Source organism: Pipistrellus hanaki (genome assembly GCF_964339955.1).
Source record: "Pipistrellus hanaki genome assembly, chromosome: 16".
Lineage (NCBI taxonomy): Eukaryota > Metazoa > Chordata > Mammalia > Chiroptera > Vespertilionidae > Pipistrellus > Pipistrellus hanaki.
Window position 1 is genome coordinate 7369984 of NC_140518.1, and position 20678 is coordinate 7390661.

Consider the following 20678-nt stretch of genomic DNA (forward strand, 5'->3'; position numbering starts at 1 on the left):
TGTTTCTGACTCTCTATCTCTCTCCCTTCCTCTGTACAAAATCAATAAAATATATTTAAAAAAATAAATAATAAATAAATAAATAAAAAGAAAATGAACTATTATAGATATATAACAACCAAATGCAACACATGGAACTAGATTAGATCAGGAAGGGTTGTTTTTTTTTTTAAAACATTTTTGAAGATATTTTTTGAGATGACCTGGGGAAAATAAATTTAGACTAGAAATTAGATATCATAGAAATATATTGATTTTTCTCAAGGTATGACTCTGTTGTTGTGGGTGTGTAGGAGAATGTTATTCTTAGGAGATTCTTGCTGAGGCAACTTACTTTCAAATAGCTTGGCAAAGGAAAAAGTGTGTGTGTGTGTGTGTGTGTGTGTGTGTGTGTGTAGAAAGAGAGACACACACAGAGAACAAAAGCAAAATGTTAATTATAGAACCTAGAAAGATTTAAGAGTATTCATTGTACTAATCTTTCAACATTTCTATGTTTGAAATTTTTTATGATGAAGAGTTGGGGAAACAAGACAAAATAAAAAAGGGAATGAATGGGATATGCGGAAGTGGAGACAATAAGTGGAATCAAGCCTTTGAAGAAGTTTGGCCATGAACCAAAGTGACTACAGCAGGCATGGTGGGTCAAGGAACATGTTTTTACAAATAGAGACTTGAGAGGGTTTCAATGCTAATGGCAAAGAGCCAGTAGAGATGGAGAGAATAAATTATACCAGTTATTCTGGTCAAATTTATGTCTCATCTTTGGGACTAGACTCTTTCAGACAGATTCAAGAGATCCCCGAGAAATGCACTAGCGTCTCGCCCATTCTCCCTGTCCCACTCCTCCTCCCTGTTCCCAAGCCTGGTGAGAAAGTAGTCTTGGTGGCGACACCTAGCGGATCCAAAGGGTATTGCTTAAATTCTTCACTCTTCTTGACCTTAACACCTGATCAGGAGGGTAGGCATCTTATTACACTGGTCTTCTGACCGCTCCAAATCATTGTCACCATTGCTAGACCAGCCTAGAAGGTGCAATGCTACTTAATAAGCTCATTCTCTCCCCCACCCAGTCCACAGAACCCTAGGACCACCTTTTGAGTCTCTCGGCCACTCTCCCCACAAGGAAGCAAAACACAGGTAGGAAAGGGACCAGAAAGGATAGTCCCCACAGCTATAGTCAGGTGGCCACTGCAGCCTGGTGAGCACAAGGTGGGCGTTCCTCAGCTCCTCAATATCCCAGGATTGTGCGGAGCTTAAACTGGGGCTCTGGAGTCAGAATAACTAGGCTCAGATCCCTACTAGCCGTGAAACTCAGGGCTAGGGACTTAGCCTCTCTGTGCCTCTGCCGAGAAACCTCTCCAGACCTTAGTTCTCACCTGGAAAACAGACGGAGAGAGCCAACCTCCTGCGTTTGTCGAGAAGATTAAATGAGAGAATGCACATAATGCCCAGCATACTGGGTGGCCAAGGACTTTCCTCCAAATGTCACCTTTTATCATCACCCCTACAAGGTGTTGGGTCTGATGACTGCTGAGATGAGGATGAGAGAAATAACCCACACCACTCCTCCTGCCCTCCCGATTCCCACTTCCACGCTTTGGCCATCCAATCCTCTGCTGCTTAAGTCCCGGGCCATCGCTTCCAAAGTTTTTTTTCCTCTAATTGTGCCCCACCACCATCCCCAGACCAGTAGTGAACATCTTTGGCTTAATCCCCAGAGCACTTATCATCGTGTGTTTTATGGCTCCTATTTCAACCAACCTAGTCTATTCATCCAGCAAATATGTATTAAGTGTCTTATCTGTGTGGGGTCCTGTTCTCGGCACTGAACGGTGACTGAATGTCCGACTCACGGAGCTGACATTCTGGTGGAGGAGTGACCCCGAAGCAAATACACCAGGAAGTGTATATGATGTCGGGAAACGATAACATACAGGAGGCTAAGGGTCAGAGAGTAAGGGCGGAGAGGGGGTGGGATCAGAGTGGTCAGGAAAGGCTCAGGGAGGGCAAAGGTAGAATCCCTGAGACAAGAATGAATGCCATGTGTTTTGGGAGCAGTAAGGTGCTCAGTGTGGCTGGAGTGGAGTGAGTGGGGGAACAGGGGGTAGCAGGTGGGCAGGAGATTTTTATTTTTAATCTAAGGATTATTGGAAATGGGTGTTACGATCCCAATTGTTTCAGTTGAGGTATAAAATAACTACAGCCCAAACCGGTTTGGCTCAGTGGATAGAGCATCAGCCTGCGGACTGGAGGGTCCCAGGTTCGATTCTGGTCAAGGGCATGAAACTTAGTTGCGGGCACGTCCCCAGTGGGGGGTGTTCAAGAGGCAGCTGATCGATGTTTCTCTCTCATCGATGTTTCTAACTCTCTACCCCTCTTCCTTCCTCTCTGTGAAAAATCAATAAAATTTATTTTAAAAAATAATATAAATAAAATAACTACAGTGAAATGTATAAATCTCACATGAACAACTCAATGCACACACACACACACACACACACACACACACACACACACACACGTACCACCCCCAGGTCAAAATACAGAACATTTCTATCACCGCAAAGGGCTTCTCCATGCCCTTCCCAGCCAATGCTCTCTCCCACCCCATCGAATAACCATTTTTTGCTTTTATCTGCATAGATTAATTTTGCCCAATCTTGAACTTCTCTTAAATGGACTATCACAGCATGTAGTCTTATGTGTCGGGCTCCTTTCACTCAATATTATGTCTATGCGATTCATTCGTGCAGAGAGTAGTCATTTGTTCCTTTTTATTGCCATGTAGTATTCCATTGTAAGAATATACCGTCAGCCAAAACCGGTTTGGCTCAGTGGTAGAGCGTCGGTCTGCAGACTGAAAAGTCCCGGGTTCGATTCCGGTCGGGGGCATGTACCTTGGTTGCCGGCACATCCCCAGTGGGGGGTGTGCAAGAGGCAGCTGATCGATGATTCTCTCTCATCGATGTTTCCAACTTTCTATCCCTCTCTCTTCCTCTCTGTAAAAAATCAATTTAAAAAAAAAAAAAAAAGAATATACCATGGACTCAATGGATAGGCGTCAGCCCTCAGGCCGAAGGGTTTCAGGTTCAATTCTGGTCAAGGGCACATACCTCAGTTGCAGGCTCTCGATCCCCAGCCCTCGTCAGACCCATGTGGGAGGCAACCAATCAATGTATCTCTCTCACATCAATGCTTCTCTCTTTCTCTCTTTCTCCCTTCTACTCTCTCTAAATATGTATACATACATATAACAACTGGCTTGTCCGTTCAACCATTCACCTGTTGAAGGACACCCCCCGCCCCCAATTTATCATGAGTAAAACCACTCTGATCATTGGTGTAGATGTCTGTTGGTGGACAGCAGCACTAATTTCTCTTGGATACACACGAGGCCAGAGTTGAGGTGCATTTAGTTTCAGCAGATACTGCCAGACAATGTTCTAAAATGGTGAAGCCGCTTCGAGTCCCACCAGCAGTTTCTGAAAGTCCCAGCTCTCCATATCGTCACTGGCACTTGGCAGGCTCCTCTTTTTCATGCTAGCCATAATGATCTGATTTAGGTTTCTAAAAGAGCACCCTGGCTGCAGGTGGAGAACTCACTGGCGGGGTCAGGGGAGGAGTGTTGAGAGGAAGCTGAGAGCACAGTAGGAGGCTAGTGTAGTCGTCCTGGGAAGCCATGAACATGGTTTGGACTAGGTGGTAATAGAGAAGTCACCGTCATGGTAACAGCGGACCAGTCTGGGATATACTAATATTCTGGGGCTGGCCGATGAGGCGAACAAGGTATGAGAGAAAGAGCCATTCAGGGTGAGTCCTGTATTCTTTCTTGCCTGGGGAACCTGGGTGGCTGAGAGGAGCATTCTCTGACATCCAGAAGATCAAGAAAATAGCATGTAGGATGAGGGAAGGTCAAGGGCTCCAGCACAGCCGTTTGCATATACAGTATCTCCTGGAGCGTAGGTTCTAGCTGCTCATGACTTAACATAACCGGCAAATACTGGTTGTGTGGAGGGTGCATGCTGTCTGCAGGAGCAGGTCTAGGTGAGAGGCCCAGGTCTGCCCTCTCGCTCGCCCTGTAACATGGACCTCAGGTGAGGACCATGCCTCCGCCCTCCTCCTCACAGCGTTAGAATTCAACAGGATCAGGTACGTATGGCGCCTGGAACATGGAAAGACTAAAACCTTTACTCTGAGCCACAGTGTAACATGTCTTAGGGGTTTGGCACCTTCTCCTCCCCTCCACATTTCCATTCATCCTCACTGGGGATACTTTTCCATTGATTCTTAGAGACAGTGGGAGGGGAGAGGGAGAGACAGAGAGGAACATTGATGTGAGAGAGACACATCCATTGGTTGCCTCCTGCCCCTGCCCCGACCTGGGCTGGGGCTCGAGCCTGCAACCAAGGCGCGTGCCCTTGACAGGAACTGAACCCAGGACCTGTTAGTCCGTGGGCCAAAGCTCTACCCACTGAGCCAAACCGGCGAGGGCTCGCATCCACATTTTCAAACTCGTTCCAGAACCTTCTTGCTGCGGTCCCCTCTTGCCTCCCTGGGCCTCGAAGGAACAGAATGGAGAACAGCAGGAGGGTTGACTCATAGACTTTATCAGCTTGTTTCCCACCCAGCAGCTGCCGCAATGCCAGCGGAGCCTGTACAGCACACACGGTTCACTCTGGCAAAGCTGCGGGCGGGGCGGGGGAGGCCTGGAGGCCCTGGAAGCAGAGGGCAGGGGTCAAGACTGGCCCAGTGGGCCCAGAGGTGGAGGAGGGTGTGGGAGCTGGAGCGAGAAGGCTGCTGAGAGGGGTGGGGAGGGAGGGCGGCCACAGGGAGAAGCGGGTGCCCGCAGCTGCAGGGAGGAGGCAGGGGCAGGAGGAGGGCCTCGGTCACTGTCTTTGGGGGACAGAGGTGGGGAGATGCGGGGGCTGCATCAGAGGCGGTGGGGGCGGGAATGAGAGACTTTTTTTTGCTGCAGGAATGAGACCGGCCACTGTATAAAAGGGACTGTACAACATAACCTATGATACACTGTTTACATATAATACAAGGCTCTTTCCCTCTTTTGAGTTTTAAAAAATAAAATTACAATTCCAGAGCTTTGGGTAAAAAATATATACATCCTCAGAGCAGGAACAGCAGCTGTGTCTGCTGCTGCCGCCGCCTCTTCACGAGGGAAAGACGTGGTGCCAGGGGGAGGGTGAGGCTGCGCCTGGAAACCTCACCCCGTAGCTGCCAGGAGCCCCTGCTCCCCTCCGCCCTGAGGCCCGTGACGGGAGAGGGAGGGAGACAGAGGCCATAAGGGCATTGCTGGAGTCCAGTCTGCCTGTATCGTCTCCGCCGCCCCCTCCCCCCACTTTGGGGTCTGCCTGCCCCCAGGGACAGGGATGCCCCCCACCCCAGCTTGAGGGAGAGGACCAAGAGGGAGTCAAGACAGGGAAGAGGACAGATCATGTTCTTCGTGTCAGACGCAGAGCCAGAAGCAGGGGTGTGGGCAGCAGGTACCCCTCACTCCTGATACCGCCTCACCACATCCCCCTGGCACGCAGAAGGCGGGTCCTGTGGGCAGCGTGGGCCTGTGTTTCCCTGAGCATCTGTTATCCTCTCCGCGGAGCCCTCCCAGGGACCTTCAGGAGGCCGGGCCGGGGGAGGGGGGGTGGTTCCCGAGGGCTGGCGGGTAAGCCCTCCCCCCTGCCGCTGCTCCCAGTCCTCACCGGCAGCTTGGTCCACACGCCTGGGTGCAGGGCAGCGGGGGTCACTGAGCAGGCAGTGTGGGCGTGGGGGTAGCACCCACAGTCACTGACCCAGGGGCAGAGAGACAAGGGTAGCACCAAACAGAAGGATTCCCCCCCCGCCAGCACACACCCTGCCTCGATGGCCAGGGGCACTTCCGCTCCTCGAAGGGGGGCACATGTACACACACGCCCACACACACAGACACGAGGGCCGTAGAATACTCAGAGGGGTGCAGCCAGGGTCCCAGCCCTGAATGGGAGAACCGGAGAGGGGAGAGAGGAAGGCTGCCAGGCCTCCCCCATGGAGGCCCAGAGGGTGGCCACGCTCCTTCCTGCTGGGGAAGAGGAGGTGGGGAACTCTCCTGGGGAACAGACCTCGAGGGGAGGGGGCAGAGGAGAGAGCTCGGTGCCCCTTTTCCCTGGCAGGGCCGGGCCCGCAGTGTGGAGTGGGCTTGAAGGAGCAGGGGGCGAGGGCGTCAGCAGGATAGACAGGCTTAGGAGTCCCGGAGTAAGTCCCTCGGCGCTTCCCCTCCCCGTGGGGCGGGAGGCTGCTCCAGGGGGAAGATGGCGGAGGTGGGGGGGACATGGTGCAAAGTGCTTGAGTGTCAGGTGCCCGAGGACCCTGCGGGCTGACCACAGCGCCTGTCCTCACTGACTGTTGGCCTCCAGCTTGTAGGAAAGCTCGAAGAGGAGGTTCTGGTTGTCGATGACCTGGAACTGGCGCACGTAGGCCTTGGTCTGCAGGTGGTGCGGGGACGCCTCCATGTCCAGGCCTGGGTGTAAGGAGAGCTCATGGGGCTGCTGGAGCCTCTTCTTCCTCTACACACACGTGTGCATACACACACACACACACACACACGTGCGCGCACACACACACACTCACACACACACTCTCTCTCTCTCTCACTCACCCACACACTCTCACACTCACACACTCTCTCTCACACACACACTCACACACACTCACTCACACACACTCACACACACACAGACACACACACACACACTCTCTCTCACACACACACACACACTCATACACACACACACACAAACACTCACACACACTCACACACAGACACACACACACTCTCACACACACACACACACACTCTCTCTCTCTCTCACTCACACACACACATATTCACACACACTCACACTCATACACTCACACTCATACACACACACACACACACACACACACACACACACTGGCCAGAGGACAATGTGCTGAGCAGGAGGGCCCCCGGGGAGGCCCCGGGAGCACGGAGAGCTGATGGAGTTAAGGAAATAAACATTTCTCCCGGAACCCTCCCCTCAGCAAACTCCTGTAACTCTCCGACCCCGGTACTCACACAGGGGCCGGCTCCGGTATCTGCGGACGGTCCTCACTTTTTCAGCCACCGAATGCTGGGGGCGGGGGGGTGAAAAGGAATGAACCCGAGAAGGTCAGAGAAAGATGCCCCCCCAACGCTCCCCTTCCTCCGAGCTCCACTTCTGTTGGTTCTGCTCCCTCCAGTCCCCAGTTCTGGAGGGTCCCCCCGAAGCACCAGAGAAGTGGGTGTCACAGGGTGCCCGCTGAGGGGGAGGCAGAGCTGCCCCTCCCTCTGAGCTGCCTGTCAGCTCTGCCACCCCACCCGTGGGCGGGTTGCCACAGCGATGCCACCAGGAAGACAGTCGGGAGTCTGTCAGGCAAGCTGGGCACCGGGGAGAAAGGCTGCTGTCTTTCGGGGGTGCCAGGAGAGGGGGAGGGGCTGGGGCTGGTAGTGCCACCTACCAGTTTCTCGATGTTCACCAAACCGTCCACCAGGGTCTTACTGCCCTCGTGCAGGAAAGTCAGGTCTAGCGGATGGAGAGAGAAACGAGTGGGCGAGAGGAGGTTCAAAGGGCCCATCCCCTTCCCTGGAATCCACTCAGCCTTGGGGGGCTCCTCTCCTGGGGCACTCAGGGGGAAGGGCTGGGGGGCAGAGCCGGGGCCAGAGGAGCACCATCGGGGACAGCGCTCACCTTTGAGGATCAGAGGCACAAAAGGAATCACAGGAGCTTTCATCTTGGAGATCGCGTCTCGGTAGCTCTTGTGGTTCCTGCAGGGGTCCTGGCGTTGCGCAGACGAGGGGTAAAGGGACAGCTAGGCCCAGGGTACCCCAAAGACACCCCGTTTCCTCCCTCATCCCCCAGCCCGAGGGGTGTGAAGGGGGGTGTCCCTGGGGGGTGTGGGGAAGGTCTCCAATCAGGTAGGGGTGTGCTACGGAAGTCTTCTCCGGGGAAATGAGGGAGTATCCTCCAGCGTGGTGGGAAGAGAAGGGGGATCCTAGGCACCTTGAAAGGGAAGCTTGAGGGAGAAGGTTTATGGGAGCAGAGAGTCTCCGGGGTACAAGTCCAAGGGCCGACACAAGAGCCAAACCCCACTCACCGTCAGGTTCTCGAATTTGCGGAACAGGTTCTTGAACTTCCCGGGCAGCTTCTGTGGGGATTGGAAGGGAGAAGGAGCGTCCGAGGGGAGCTCCTCGAGTTTCACGAGTTTCACGGGAGCTTCTGGCCCCTCGGGGCCAGAGGGGAAAGGGCTGGTGTCTTGCAGGGGCCGGGAAGCCGGAGGGTGGGGAAGTGGAGTCCCCTTGGCTGGAAGCAGCCCAGAGAAATGAATTATCCTGGGGAGACTGAGGCCTCCACCAGGCCCCAGGGCACCTCACTGAGTGCCGCCTGGCCTGGGCTGCTGCCCTCCCTCCCTCCCTCCCATCAGGTGGGCCTCCGTTCCCATCCGCACAAGGGCAGGCCCATCAGGCAGAGCTGGGCGCCCTAGGGCTGCGTGGGCGCCTCCTTCCCACGGAGGTGAGCCCAGGTGTCAAGACAGGCTGGCGGCCAACATCCCAGGTGGGCCAGTGCAGGGGGGAGGGGGGAGGGGAAGGGAAAGGAGGGGAGGGGAGAGGTCGCATACCTCCCAGGTGAGCCGCAGGCGGCTGACGGCGGCGTTGTCCAGCCCCATGACCACGGCGTAGAAGGACAGCAGGTCCTGGTTCTGCTTGCAGCTGCGGGTTGGGAGGCGGGGTCAGCGGGCGGTCAGGAGGCCCAGGCACCGCCCCTCCCACCCCCAACCCCAGGCCTCTGGCTAGCTTCCGCCCCATTCCCCCTCTTTAGCCCCCCCCAGCCCCCCAGCCCTGCCCCCCCTGCACTCACATGGCCGCGATCTTGATGAACTTCTTGAGCAGCTGCACGCGCTTGCCCTGGGCCTCGCAGAGCAGCACCTCGGTGGCCACCCAGTGGGTGACCTCGCTGCAGCGCTGCAGCAGCAGCTCCAGGTTGGCCGTCTCCCGCCGGCCGCGCTCCCCGTGGAACACGTAGTCCACGAACTCCAGCTGCGCCGCGCGGCCGGGGGTGGGGTGGAGGGGGGGTGGGTGATGTGGGCGGGAGGATGGCAGTGCGGGCGGCGAGGAAGGCAGGCAGGAGGGTTGGGGCGGGAGGGGTAGAAAATAGAAGACAGGACAGGATGCAGCAGAGAGAGAGGGGGAAACAGCCAACGTGAATAATGCTCTGCCATCTACGGAGCACTTGCGAGGTGCCAGGCACTTAACCCACGTAACAGACATCATGATCGCTGCCTTGTTTTATTTCTTTAAGCGTAAGTACCCGCCCTAACCGGTTTGGCTCAGTGGATCGAGTGTCGGCCTGCGGACTGAAGGGTCCCGGGTTCCATTCGGGTCAGGGGCATGTACCTTGGTTGCGGGCACAACCCCAGCAGGAGGTGTGTAGGAGGCAGCTGATCGGTGTTTCTCTCTCATTGATGTTTCTAGCTTTCTATTCCTCTCCCTTCCTCTCTGTAAAAATATCATTAAAAAAAAAAAAGTAGCTGAAACTGGTTTGGCTCAGTGGATAGAGCGTCGGCCTGCGGACTGAAGGGTCCCGGGTTCGATTCCAGTCAGGGGCATGTACCTTGGTTGCAAGCACAGAGGGGGTTGTGCAGGAGACAGCTGATCTGTGTTTTTCTCTCTCATCCATGTTTCTAACTCTATCTCTCTCCGTTCCTCCCTGTAGAAACTCAATAAAATATATATTTTTAAAAAGAGTAAATACTCAAAAAATACTAATAAACCACGGTTCAGGTTGTGGGTAAGCAGCGCTTGGGCCCTGAGCCACCCTGCAAGGGGCCTCTCTCTTTGCTGTCTCCTCGGATGAGGGGGACAAAGGCTGAGAGAGGTTCTGGTGGTGCACTGCCCCCAGACATGCTGCAAGCCGGCGTCTAACCGGGGTTTGGGGCGCAGAAACGGCCTCACTCCGGGCCCCGCACTTGGCACATTCCCCCCTCCAGGCCCCCGCCAGCTCCAGCCTCAGCCCACCTCGTGCACGCAGCGGAACAGCTCCCAGTGGAAGGCCGTCAGGTGGTTGGCCACATCCTCAGGCTCCACCCGGTGGATCTCGGTGTCTCCGGGGGAGACCTGGATCTCCTCGGGGAGGGGCACCTGGTGGCAGCAGGGGACAGGGCTGGGCTCCCCTCTGGGCACGTGAGGTTCTGCTCCCAGCCCCCCGCCCCCCCGAGCCACGGCTCCCAGCCGAGGCCTGGTGAGGAAGGCGGCCTTACCAGCGCCTCGAAGCTGTCCCGTGTGCAGGCGAACAGGTGGCTGTTGATGCCCAGCGTGGTGAAGACACAGTCTTCCGTCGGCTGGAGAAGGACTTTCTCTGCAGAAATACGAGCTGCTCGGCCTCGGCCCGGCCCCCTGCACCCTCACACCTCCCAGCCGCGGTCGCCATCCCACCCAGAAACTCCCCGCCCTGCGTGGACACGTTCTAGACTAGGGGTGTCGAACTCAATCAGAGAAGGGGCCAAAATCTAAAATCCAGCCTAAATCGCGGGCCGGATGGTTTACTGAACAGTCATAAACTGACAATGTCATAAACTGACAGCGGAGTGCAGTGATGACAGCGCGGTGCGGGCCACATTGCAAGGCCTGGCGGGCTGGATTTGGCCCGCGGGCCTTGTGTTTGACACATGTGTTCTAGACCCTAGGTAGGCAAACTTCGGCTCAAGAGCCACATGCGGCTCTTTGGCCCCTGGAGTGTGGCTCTTCCACAAAATACCACGGCCTGGGCGAGTCTATGCTGAGGAACTGGCCTTAGAAGAAGTTCACCTTTAAGAAATTGGGCTCTCCAAAGAAATGTCAATCGTTGTAGTGTTGATATTTAGCTCTGTTGACTAATGAGTTTGCCTGACCACTGTTCTAGACTAACGGGACTTGTATTATTGCCAGTTGGTGCTATCCTTTTCTGACATTTTTCAAAGAATGACTTCTTTTGCATTGATAACCTCTCTTTTAGCCCCCGGTGTTCTATCGCAGCTCCTCTCTCATTCTTTCGTCCCTGTGACACTGGAAAAGCGGAATTCTTTCCTGTCTTACAGGGACATACACTGACTGCGTTGCAGGTATTTTGTACGCCCACAAGGACCGCAGGCTCGCCCTGCATCGTTCGCCTAAAAAACAAAGCACCTTTCAGCATTCCGAGAGATTAAAGGGCGAAATTCCAAGACGAGGAAGGCAGGCACCCAGATCAGCATCCAGGTGTCCTGGACCAGCGCTCCCCAAATTTAAGCGTGCACGGAATAATAGCCTAGGGGTCTTGTTAAAACGCACACCCTGACTCAGCAGGTCTGGAAGTGGGGTCTGACATATTGCATTTTTAATAAGCTCCCAGGAGATGCTCATGGGGCTGGTCCCAGCACCACAGTTGGAGCAGCTCAGACCTAGAAGCCAGTGTTTACCCGCCCCAGGCGAGGGGCTTGTGAGTGTCTCCTCTCCTGGGTCCCAGCGGGGTTCTCTCTGACCCCTCACCTCCCGAAGAGGCCACAGCGACCAGGATGAGGGAGTCCTCACGGCCCGCAGGCTCCTCCGAGTACTGCAGCTTCTCCGTCACCGAGCCCAGGATGTCCTGCACAGAGGCCGAGAGGCGGCTGCGGATGGTCACGTAGGAGTGGTCGGGCATGTAGACGCGGCAGAAGACTGGGCAGAGACAGGAAGATGGCTCTCATCAGAGGGCATTGTCCCCTCCAGGACACCGGTGCCCCCCACGCCATGCCACCCCTAACCTAAAATTGGCTGGCCTCTGAAAAGGATGCTGTAACAGGGACAGGTTCTGCTACACAGGGGAGGCTCCATGGAGGGCGACCAAGACCCAAGACCCCAAGTGGGCCCCCTAAGCCACTCAGGAAGCCCCGCCCCTCCTGGTGCCCTCACTCACTCTCGTCAGAGCCCCGGAAGGCCACTCGGGTCTGCAGACAGGAGTCTATCCGGCGGAAGTGGCGGAAGAGTGGCTTCACCTGCTTGTTGGGCGGCTGGCTCTCCTCCGGGATCCTGGCATGGATACAGCTGGGCATCAGGAAGCCCTGCCAGGCATACGGAGCACCAGGCAGGCAACATCAAACAGGGACATCAGAACCGGGGCAAGGATGCACTGGCATCGGTTCAGAGCGTGGTGAGAGTTTGTCAGAAGTGAGGACAATGGCCAGCAGGGGACCACTCTCCGAGTGACCCACATCAAATGCCACCTCTTCCCTGAATTCTTGTCTGAGCCGCCCCACCCGCCAGGGAAGGTCATTTTAATGCTGCTTTTTTTTTTTTTTTCTGCTATAGGACAATGGGCTAGCATTTGTTTATGTTTGCATCTTATCTCCTCTACAAGACTGAGAGCTTTGGAGAGCTGGGATTCCTTCTTACTGGTTTTGTTTCCCACCGCCCAGGCCTAGAACATTGCTTTGGCACAGGGTAGGTGTAGGTAACCAGCTGTTTGCTGAATTTTGCCAACAAGAACTTCACACTCTGGGGGGAAACAGATGTGCATACAGCTACTTCTAACACAGAGGCCGGTGCCAGGTGACATAACAAATATGCACGGAGAGTCACGTTGGTATGAGGGAGGGACAAAGCTATTCCTAAGAGGGAAGGTCTGGGGAACTTTCATTGAGAAGATGGCATTTGGCCTGGCCCTTGAAGGACAACAGGAAGAGAAGGGGGTGGGAGGAGGTCCTTCTGGAACAGACGGTCTAAACGACAGCAGGAAGTTGGGAAAGCACAGAAGTCTAGGGGTCGGGATGGATAGGAGTGTGGTGGGCGTAGGGCTCTGTAGGAGTTGAGATGAGAAGGGTTAGGAGACAGGAAGGGGAGGGTGCTGAATTCTGTGCTAGGATATTGCAACTTTTCTTGTCTTATAGGCAACAGAGAGCCATGATGTTTTTAGAAGGGGAACATGATGTCAAGTTGGAAAGATCTCTCTCTCTCTCTCCCCGCCCTCCCCATCACTATAAGAAGGGAGAGACAGACACAGACCATAGCCTGAAGCCCGGCAGGCATTAGCTCAGTGGTTGAGCGTCCAGCTATAAACCAGGAGGGAGGTCACAGTGTGGTTGCTGGTCAGGGCACATGCCCAGGTTGCAGGCTTGATCCCCATGGTGGGGCATGCAGGAGGAAGCCAATCAATGGTTCTCTATCATCATGGATGTTTTTATTTTTCTATCCCTCTCCCTTAAGCTCTGAAATCAATAAAAATATATATTTTTAAAAAGAGACCATAAACTGAAGTCCTGGATTGCAGGCTGTGAGAGGTAATGAGGCCCAGATAAGGGTTGTGATGGTGGGGATCAAGGGGAGAGAAACAGAAAGGGCCGAAGGGATGGATGGATAGATGGACAGACGGATGGTTGGATGCAGTGGTGTCCTAAAGCCAGTTCACATTGCCTCTGAAAGCAGAGTGCTAAATCTTGCCCACTGGTTTTAAAACAAAGCTATACAGTATGTGGGCCCTGGTTGGGTAGCTCAATTGGTGAGACTGAGCATTGTCTCAATACACCAAGGTTGCAGGTTTGGTCCCCAGTCAGGGCACATATAAGAAGCAACAAATGAATGCATAAATAAGTAGAACAACAAATCGATGTTTCTCTCTCAAAAAAATTTTTTTTTTAATTCCAGTGTGTGTATGTTTCTATCAATTATTACCAAAAAAAAGGTAGTCTCCTAATTGTTTCACTATGTTTCACTATTATCTATGCTCTTCTGGTTATTGTCATCGTGGTATTTGTATGGTGAGAATACCATACAATGGCCTCTATATCTCTTCCCAGCTTCACAGTCAGTGATGTCATGTTGGTGGCTTGAATGATGAGAGAATTTATATTATGAAAATCAGGATGAGGTTCCCCCCCCCACCAAGTACTGGTTGTTAAATATTCACTAGTATGCCATTGGAATGAGGGGGGAAATATGACTGGAGTCCTGCTGAGTGTGATTCAGTTGGTTGGAGTGTCATCCCATATACCCAAAGGTTGCAGGTTCGATTCCCAGTTAGGGCACAGATCCAGGTTTCAGGTTCCATCCCCGGTCGGGGTGCATGCAAGAGGCAGTCAATGGATGTTTCTCTCTCACATGGCTGTTTCATGTGTGTGTCTCTCCCTCCCTCCTTCTCCCTTCCTCTCTATGTGAAGTCAATAAGAACATATCCCCAGGTGAGAGGGAAACAGTGACTAGAGACCGTCTTTGTGCTCCTCTCCGGTAAGAGGAAGGGACTGAAAGAAGACCATACTGGAGCCAGAAGGCCAGAGGCAGCCCCTGGGAGAGAGGGACATGGGGATTTCTCTCCTGGCCCCTTCCCCAGCCCATTCCCCTCACTTTAGCTCTGCTGTCTCCACCAGCTGGTGCAGCCTCAGTGTGTCCTCGCGGAGGTCCTGGTAAAGGGACTCGTCCTTCATGATGAGCAGGTACAGGTCCTGGGGAGGGGGGAGAAGGGAGGGTGTCACGCTCTGTCAGGTCTCCGGGCCTTCGAGCACAGGGGAACATGGAAGCGCAGGCGCCCTGGCGTCTTTTCCTTCCGGTTCCCCTCCTGACGGGGACGGCTCCTTCGAAGGGGCCCCTTCCAGAGCTGACTGCCCGCTCACCCGCCTCTTCCTCCCGGGCCCACCTTGATGATGCGGCCGGCGCCCTCCTCCTCCTGCAGCAGCCCCTGGTAGGTGTCCAGGAAGTGGAGGAGCATGGCGAGACAGGCCTGCTTCTGGCCCAGCCCCTCGGGGCCCTCCCTGCCTCCTGCCGAGACAAAGCTGACCCCTCCGTTAAGGAAAAACCTGGGGCAGGCGGACCTGAGGAGAGTGAGAAGGGAAATGGGAGGCTAAACCACCCCAAATACTCTGTAGGTTTGGGGCCAGGGAGAAGGGAGATCCAGGGGTCCCTCATGCCCCAGCCCAGAATAGATAGGAATGGCACCCACTTGGCCACCCCCAGCTCCCACCTCTGAATTTCTGTCTGGACCAACCCCACCTCCACCAGCCCACGCCCGCAGCGCACAGCAGGCTCAGAAAGGTCACGGTGCTCGCCACAAACCTGACCACACCTGTCAGGCAGGCCGGGTGTTTCTAAGAGAGCCTGTGATATTCTCCTCGGTGGCCTGACATTTGCAATTAGGTCCTAAAATAACTCAGCGACAAGCCCTGCGCTCACACGAGACCCTGTGAGGAGCCCAGCCTGTGGCCAGTCCCTAGCAGACCCCACGGAAGCACAGCCAGGCCTGCTGTTTACATCGGACCCTGTAATAACTCGCTGGGCAACCAGATGTTTAGAGCAACCATTCAGCGAGGAGAGAGGCGCTCTTCATAGAATAATAACACCTTCCGCGCACAGGGCTTTGCCATCTCCAAAGCACTCCCACATCGGTGGTCAGACCTATCTCCACAGCAGCCCGGCAGGCAGGCAGGACAGATGCTCTTTACCCCCATTTTATAGAAGAAGAAACTGAGGCCCTGGGAGGTGCTCAAGGTCACACAGCTGGCGGAGAGAGAAACGAGGGCTAAACGCTTTGTAAGGGACAGCCTAGGAACTGACACCACAAATGGGCCGGGGGAGTGGCTCCCTCCCGATCGTCCCTTCCCCACAAGGATATTACTCGTGCAGCTCCTGCAGAAATTTCTCCGTGGGGAGGAAGAGAGAATGGGTGAGGACGATGTCATCCAGCAGGATATCTGTGGAGATCAATGGGCAGCGCTGATGTCAGAAGGGAACTTCCAGGGTGCAGCCGGACACTCCCCACCCCACTCTCTGGCCTCCAAGGGCGAGTTCTCCTTAGCCAGACTGGAGCCCCAGCCACCTGCCCCATCATGCTCTCCACACACACACACACACACACGCATGAAGGTTCGGGGCAGCCGCTGCAGGGGTGCGGTGGGCAGCTGCAAGGCAGCTGGAAGGAAGGAGGGGCACCCTTTGGTGGCCACGCCCACTTCTCTTCCGTGTGTCCGGGGAGCCGGTCAGATAAGACACCAAGCTTGAGATGGGCCCCCTGAAAAGAGTTCTTTAGACCACTTCCAAACACAGCGGTCAGGGTCAGCAGGGCGTGTGTTTGTGTGTGTCCCTCCTCTCCTCCCCACTCCCTGCCGAACAGCTCTGAGTTCCAAAGAGGAGGCAGGTGGGAACCAGCCCGATTAAAAGGGAGATGGAGCAACTGTTATTTCTTGGATCCTAACGCCTTTAAAGAGAAAACCCCTGTGTCCTCTGGATGCTCAGAGATCGCCGGGTTAATGATGGAAAGGTGGAGGGAAACGGCTCCTCCCAGCACTTCTTCCCCCTCCACGCCCCCAGCTGGGCCTGGCTCAGCCAGTCAGCCAGGTACAAGGTCGCCCTGACTTGCATCCAGCCCTGGGGTGGGGCAGGGCAGCCTGGCACACACAAACAGGCTGGGCGCAGGGAGGGAGCCAGGTGTCCTTACCCGGACAGGTTAGGGCCAGGTCCCCAGGTACCGCCTCGAGACAAAGCCAAGGCTTCTGGGAGCCCTTGGCTCCCCATCCCTGGCCTCCAATTCCAGCCAGGAAGGTGGAGGAGGAGCACAACAGGAGATCCTTGACTTCGACTCTCTCACTTCACAAATGAGAAGAAACTGAGGCCCAGGGCTGGGAGGGACTTGCCTGGAGCGGGGCTAAGAGCCCACACTCCTGAATCTCTGATCTTCTCTCAGTACGCCCGAGGCACACTGTCTGGGTACAACCAGTGGCCGAAAGGGGCTGCTTAGGCTTTGGAGAGACTGGCTAGTTTGGGGTGCCGTCTGTCTGTCACTCCTCTCCTCCCACGCACCTGGGAGGGAACCAAGGCAGTAAGAACCTGGGGCGTGCTGGAGGAGATCGGAGTGGCAGGCTGAACTGATTCTCGTTCATCCTGGGACTGGTTTGGGGTTGTTGTTTCCCAAACCAGTTACTCGGGGACTTGAGCCTGCCCGGCCGGATAATGCAGGTGACAGTCAGCTCCGGAGTCCTTCCTTCTCCAGGAAAGACCGGGCAGAGTCCGTGGCACCCACCCAGGCCCCGGAAAAACAGTTTCTCCCTCCACCTCTCTGCCCAGCTACCCCGCTGTGTTCTTAAAGAGAGTGCACAGCTCCCCCGACTCCGATGTCCAGCTCCAGGGATGAGGGACCAGGACCAGCGATGCCTCACGCCCTTTCTGTTCTCTCTCTCCCGCTGGCGAACGAGATCATGGAGCAGAATGGGGGAGACGCGGCTGTGGGGGCCACCGTTCGGAGTCTGGCTCCTCCGAGGCGGGCTCGGGTCCAAGGCACAGCCAGCCTCCCGGGGGAATGTGTCAGAGAGACACAGGGTGTGTAGCGTAGGCGGGAAGTTATGGTTAGAAGAGCTGTATGTGTTTGATATTTTTTTCTAATTAAATCTAAAAGGTGTCAGCTCCCCGGGGCAGCTGCCGTCTGAGGCAAAGGAGAGGGCCCGGGTCTTGAGGAGGATCTAGGGGCCGGAGCCCTCTCCCACACGCCCAGGCGGGGCTGCCTGCAGAGGTCGGAGAGCACGGTGGGAAACCCCCATCTCGAGATTCTCAACCAGGGTCCCCCAGCCCCAGCCCCTGCTGGGCTCACTGCGATGCCCAGGGCTGGGCCTGCAGACCCACCGGTCTTTGACCTCAGCCACCACCCGGCCGTGTGGGGCCTCAGTTTCCTCCAAGCCCCCTCGGTAGGGTGCCGGAGGGGAGTGGTGCAATAGCATCATCATTTGGGGAATAAGCCTCTCAGGGTGTGGCTATTATTTTTTGAAAGAGGCGGTGTGCTGAGGCCTGCCAGGGGAAGGGTGGGGGCTGGGAAGGCCCAGACCCCCCTGGTCGCCACAGGCCCCTGATGTCTGCCCCGTCACCTCTCCCCCAACAACACCTCTGAGTCAGCCCCCACTGGGACACCCCCCTCCACTCCCAGGCGGCTAAGGACAATGCATCCCTTTGCCGGAGCCCCAGACCCGGCTCAGGCCCCGTGCCTGCCTGCCTGGCACTGCCCCACCGGCTGGGCTTCCAAACCCAAAGGGGGAGACCCCCGGAAGGTCTTTCAGGCTGGGGCACCTCGGCGGGGGGAGGGGAGCTCGGCTGCTCTGGGCAGCTTCCATCTTAGTGTGTCAAGCCCTCATGTTGGGCCCCAGGAGGAGGGAATCGTCAGCAGAGGCCCAGGAGTCTGTGGCTACCATGTCCAGGGGAGAGGGAGGGCGGCTGAAGGGAAGACAGAGGTTCAGCTGCTTTTCCAGCTGCGGGTGAGGCTGCCACAGGGAGCAAGGGGGCCCTGCCACTCTGTTCCTCCGAGGAGCCCCTACCCCACTGGGGCCGACCCCTCAGCCCCCCAGCCGGGCTCCAGCGGAGCGCCCGCCCCCCCCCCCCATGCTGCAAGGGCAAGGGCGGGGGGCCAGGTGGCAGCCCCCACTCCGGGGTGGGGCCCCCTTACCTGAGGCGGCGCTGTCCCTGGTGGCCCCTCCGGCCAGCCGCTGCAGAACGCGGTTCAGAAGATGCTCCGGCCGCTCGGGGGCGCCCAGGGGGGCCCATGGCGGGGACGTCAGGGGCTCGCCCGGGGACAGCTCGTCGGAGGAGTAGGAGGACGGGGACCGCAGCGGCCCGGGCCCCGGCACCTCCTCTAGCTGCAGCCAGCAGGGCCCCCCGCCGCCGCCGAGCTCCTCCGCGACCCCCGCCGGCTCCCCGCCCTCCTCCTCGGCGGGCGGCTCCAGCCCCGGCTCCGCGGGGGGCTCCCGCAGGAAAGCGGGGAGCAGCAGGCGGGACACGCTCTGCCGCCGCTGCAGCGGCCGCGGGGCCCCGGCCTGCCCGCCGCCCCCGGCCGGCCCCCCGCCCCCGCCGGGCCCGCCGCAGCTCCCCGGGCCTCCGCCGGGACCCCCCGCCACCGTGCGCCCCGCCAGCTGCGACGTCTGCTTCTTGAGAAATTTCTCCAGCGGCTTCATGCCCCCCCACCCGCCCCTGTCCGCGGGCCGCCGGGGGACCCAGGTGTCCCGGGCGCGGGCGGGGGGGCGGGGGCGCGGTGCTCAGCGCCGGAGGGGCAGAGCCGAGGGCCGTGCGGGCGCCGGACCGGGGCCAGAGGTGCCCGCGGCTCGCCGGCCGGAGTCCAGTGGCCGGTGGCCCGGGGAGGTGCCCGAGGGAAGGGGTGCCCGCCGTCAGTGGCCGCCCATGCCGGCTGCGGCCGGCCCGCGGCCCGGAGGGAGGGGAGGATGCGGGGCCGGGGCCCCGGCGCTGCGCTCGCGGGCCGGGCTGCGGCGGCAGAGGCGGCGGGCGGAGCGCGGGGCTGAGGACGCGGCGGCGCTCCTGGCCGCGGGGAAGGTGGCAGCGCCGAGACCGCGCCCCCTCCGCCAGGCCCCGCCCCCGCCCCGCCCCTTCCCCTCCTGGGCCCGCCCCCCGGGCCGCGCGAGGCTTGAACTTGGGCGTTGGGGCTGGTCCTGGGGGCTGGGGGCTAGGGGGAGGGCCACCTGGGATTGTAAGGAGCTGAATGGGATTGGGTGGCGAGTTCAGAGAAGGCGACGCAGAAATGAAGGGCGAAGGAGGAGGGACACACCCATGGAGAGGGATTCCTGGCTCCCCGCCTTACAGAGGAACCTGGTGCCATTTCAAAGAATCAGGGCAGGTGTGTGGCCTGCATGCCTTGACTCACCTACCTGGACTCAGGTGAGACCTACAAAGATTGCTGATTGGGTATCCCTCACTCTCAACCCAGATAGTTTTCGCTGCCAACACACCTACAGGAACACGTGGTCTTTATCTCCCTTCTTGCGAGAAGGGCTGGGAAGGCCTTGGGTGGATTGGCACTGGCCCTGGTGGCGGCTCTCAACTAACCTTTCTGGCAGGGCTCAGTAGATGGCGAGGGCCTGGCCTGCGAGAGGCAGGTACTGGCAGGCAGGCGGGAGCCAGGTGGGGAGCAGCAGGTTGTGGCAGGTCTAGTTGGGGTGAGGAGAGACAGTAGGCAGGGGGAGGAGACCGGGAGCACAAGGGCACCGAAGCCCAGCTGGCAGCAGAAAGCAGCAGGGCTGTGGAGATGGGTGACCTGTGCTGCCATGTGACATCACATAGAGAGCTCCCCAGAGTTGACACAACCATGGAGTGGGGGCAAGTGGTGCCAAACTTGCACTCCAAATAATCCTTACTCCTGAGGCCTGTGCCAGGAGCATTCTGTTCCTGAGGAGGAGGTGGGCTCAGTGTAAGCACACTGAGATTAAGGTAACGAGGTTGGGGAGTGGCACCAGGTCCCAGATGGGTTGAGGCGCCTTGGACAACGCCGCACCCACTTACTGTGTACCAACCAGGCAGGGACAGGAATGCCAAAGGCTGGGAGTGGTGGTAGAATTGGACAGGGTGTGCACTACTGGCATATTGGGGTGTGCGCATGTCTGGTCCTATGTATGCTAGAGCATGTGTTCACAGAAATGAGCTTGCTTACCCATATGTTTGTGGGTTTAGAAAGGGAACAGTAAGTAGGAGAGAGCGCAGTTTTGGCCAAGAAGCTGAAATAGAGATCCAAGTATTAGCTTCCTGGGCTCCCTTTAGTAGATACCCCAATACTCCTGGGGTTAAGAGGGGCAACTGGCTGGAGTGGCTCGGAGCTCTCCAGGCATTTTATGAACCAAATAAGAAAAGGGGAGGGTTCCACTCCAGCACATGCCACCGTTACCAGATTAAG

General features: G+C 57.0%; 1 protein-coding gene across 1 annotated transcript; it reads right to left on the reverse strand.

The window, feature by feature from the left end:
• Nucleotides 1-3063: 3063 nt before the first annotated feature.
• Nucleotides 3064-19321, reverse strand: RAPGEFL1 (Rap guanine nucleotide exchange factor like 1). Its single transcript, XM_084863148.1, has 15 exons — nucleotides 18450-19321; nucleotides 15639-15717; nucleotides 14667-14802; nucleotides 14378-14475; nucleotides 11958-12070; nucleotides 11552-11719; nucleotides 10306-10403; nucleotides 10064-10186; nucleotides 8907-9085; nucleotides 8668-8758; nucleotides 8146-8196; nucleotides 7740-7827; nucleotides 7510-7574; nucleotides 7088-7142; nucleotides 3064-6508 (listed from the first exon to the last, which is right to left on the reverse strand). The coding sequence occupies exons 1-15, from the start codon at nucleotides 18952-18954 to the stop codon at nucleotides 6384-6386; spliced, it is 1974 nt and encodes a 657-aa protein (XP_084719274.1). The 5' UTR covers nucleotides 18955-19321; the 3' UTR covers nucleotides 3064-6383.
• Nucleotides 19322-20678: the final 1357 nt, after the last annotated feature.

Excerpts from the sequence above, each read along its gene's own strand:
- RAPGEFL1 (XM_084863148.1), bottom strand. The coding sequence starts at position 18,954 with ATGAAGCCGCTGGAGAAATTTCTCAAGAAGCAGACGTCGCAGCTGGCG. Across the intron at positions 12,071-14,377 it reads GTGGAGACAGCAGAGCTAAA|GATCCCGGAGGAGAGCCAGC; the intron begins GTGAGGGGAATG and ends TATCCATGCCAG. Across the intron at positions 9,086-10,063 it reads TGTTCCGCTGCGTGCACGAG|CTGGAGTTCGTGGACTACGT; the intron begins GTGGGCTGAGGC and ends CGCGCGGCGCAG.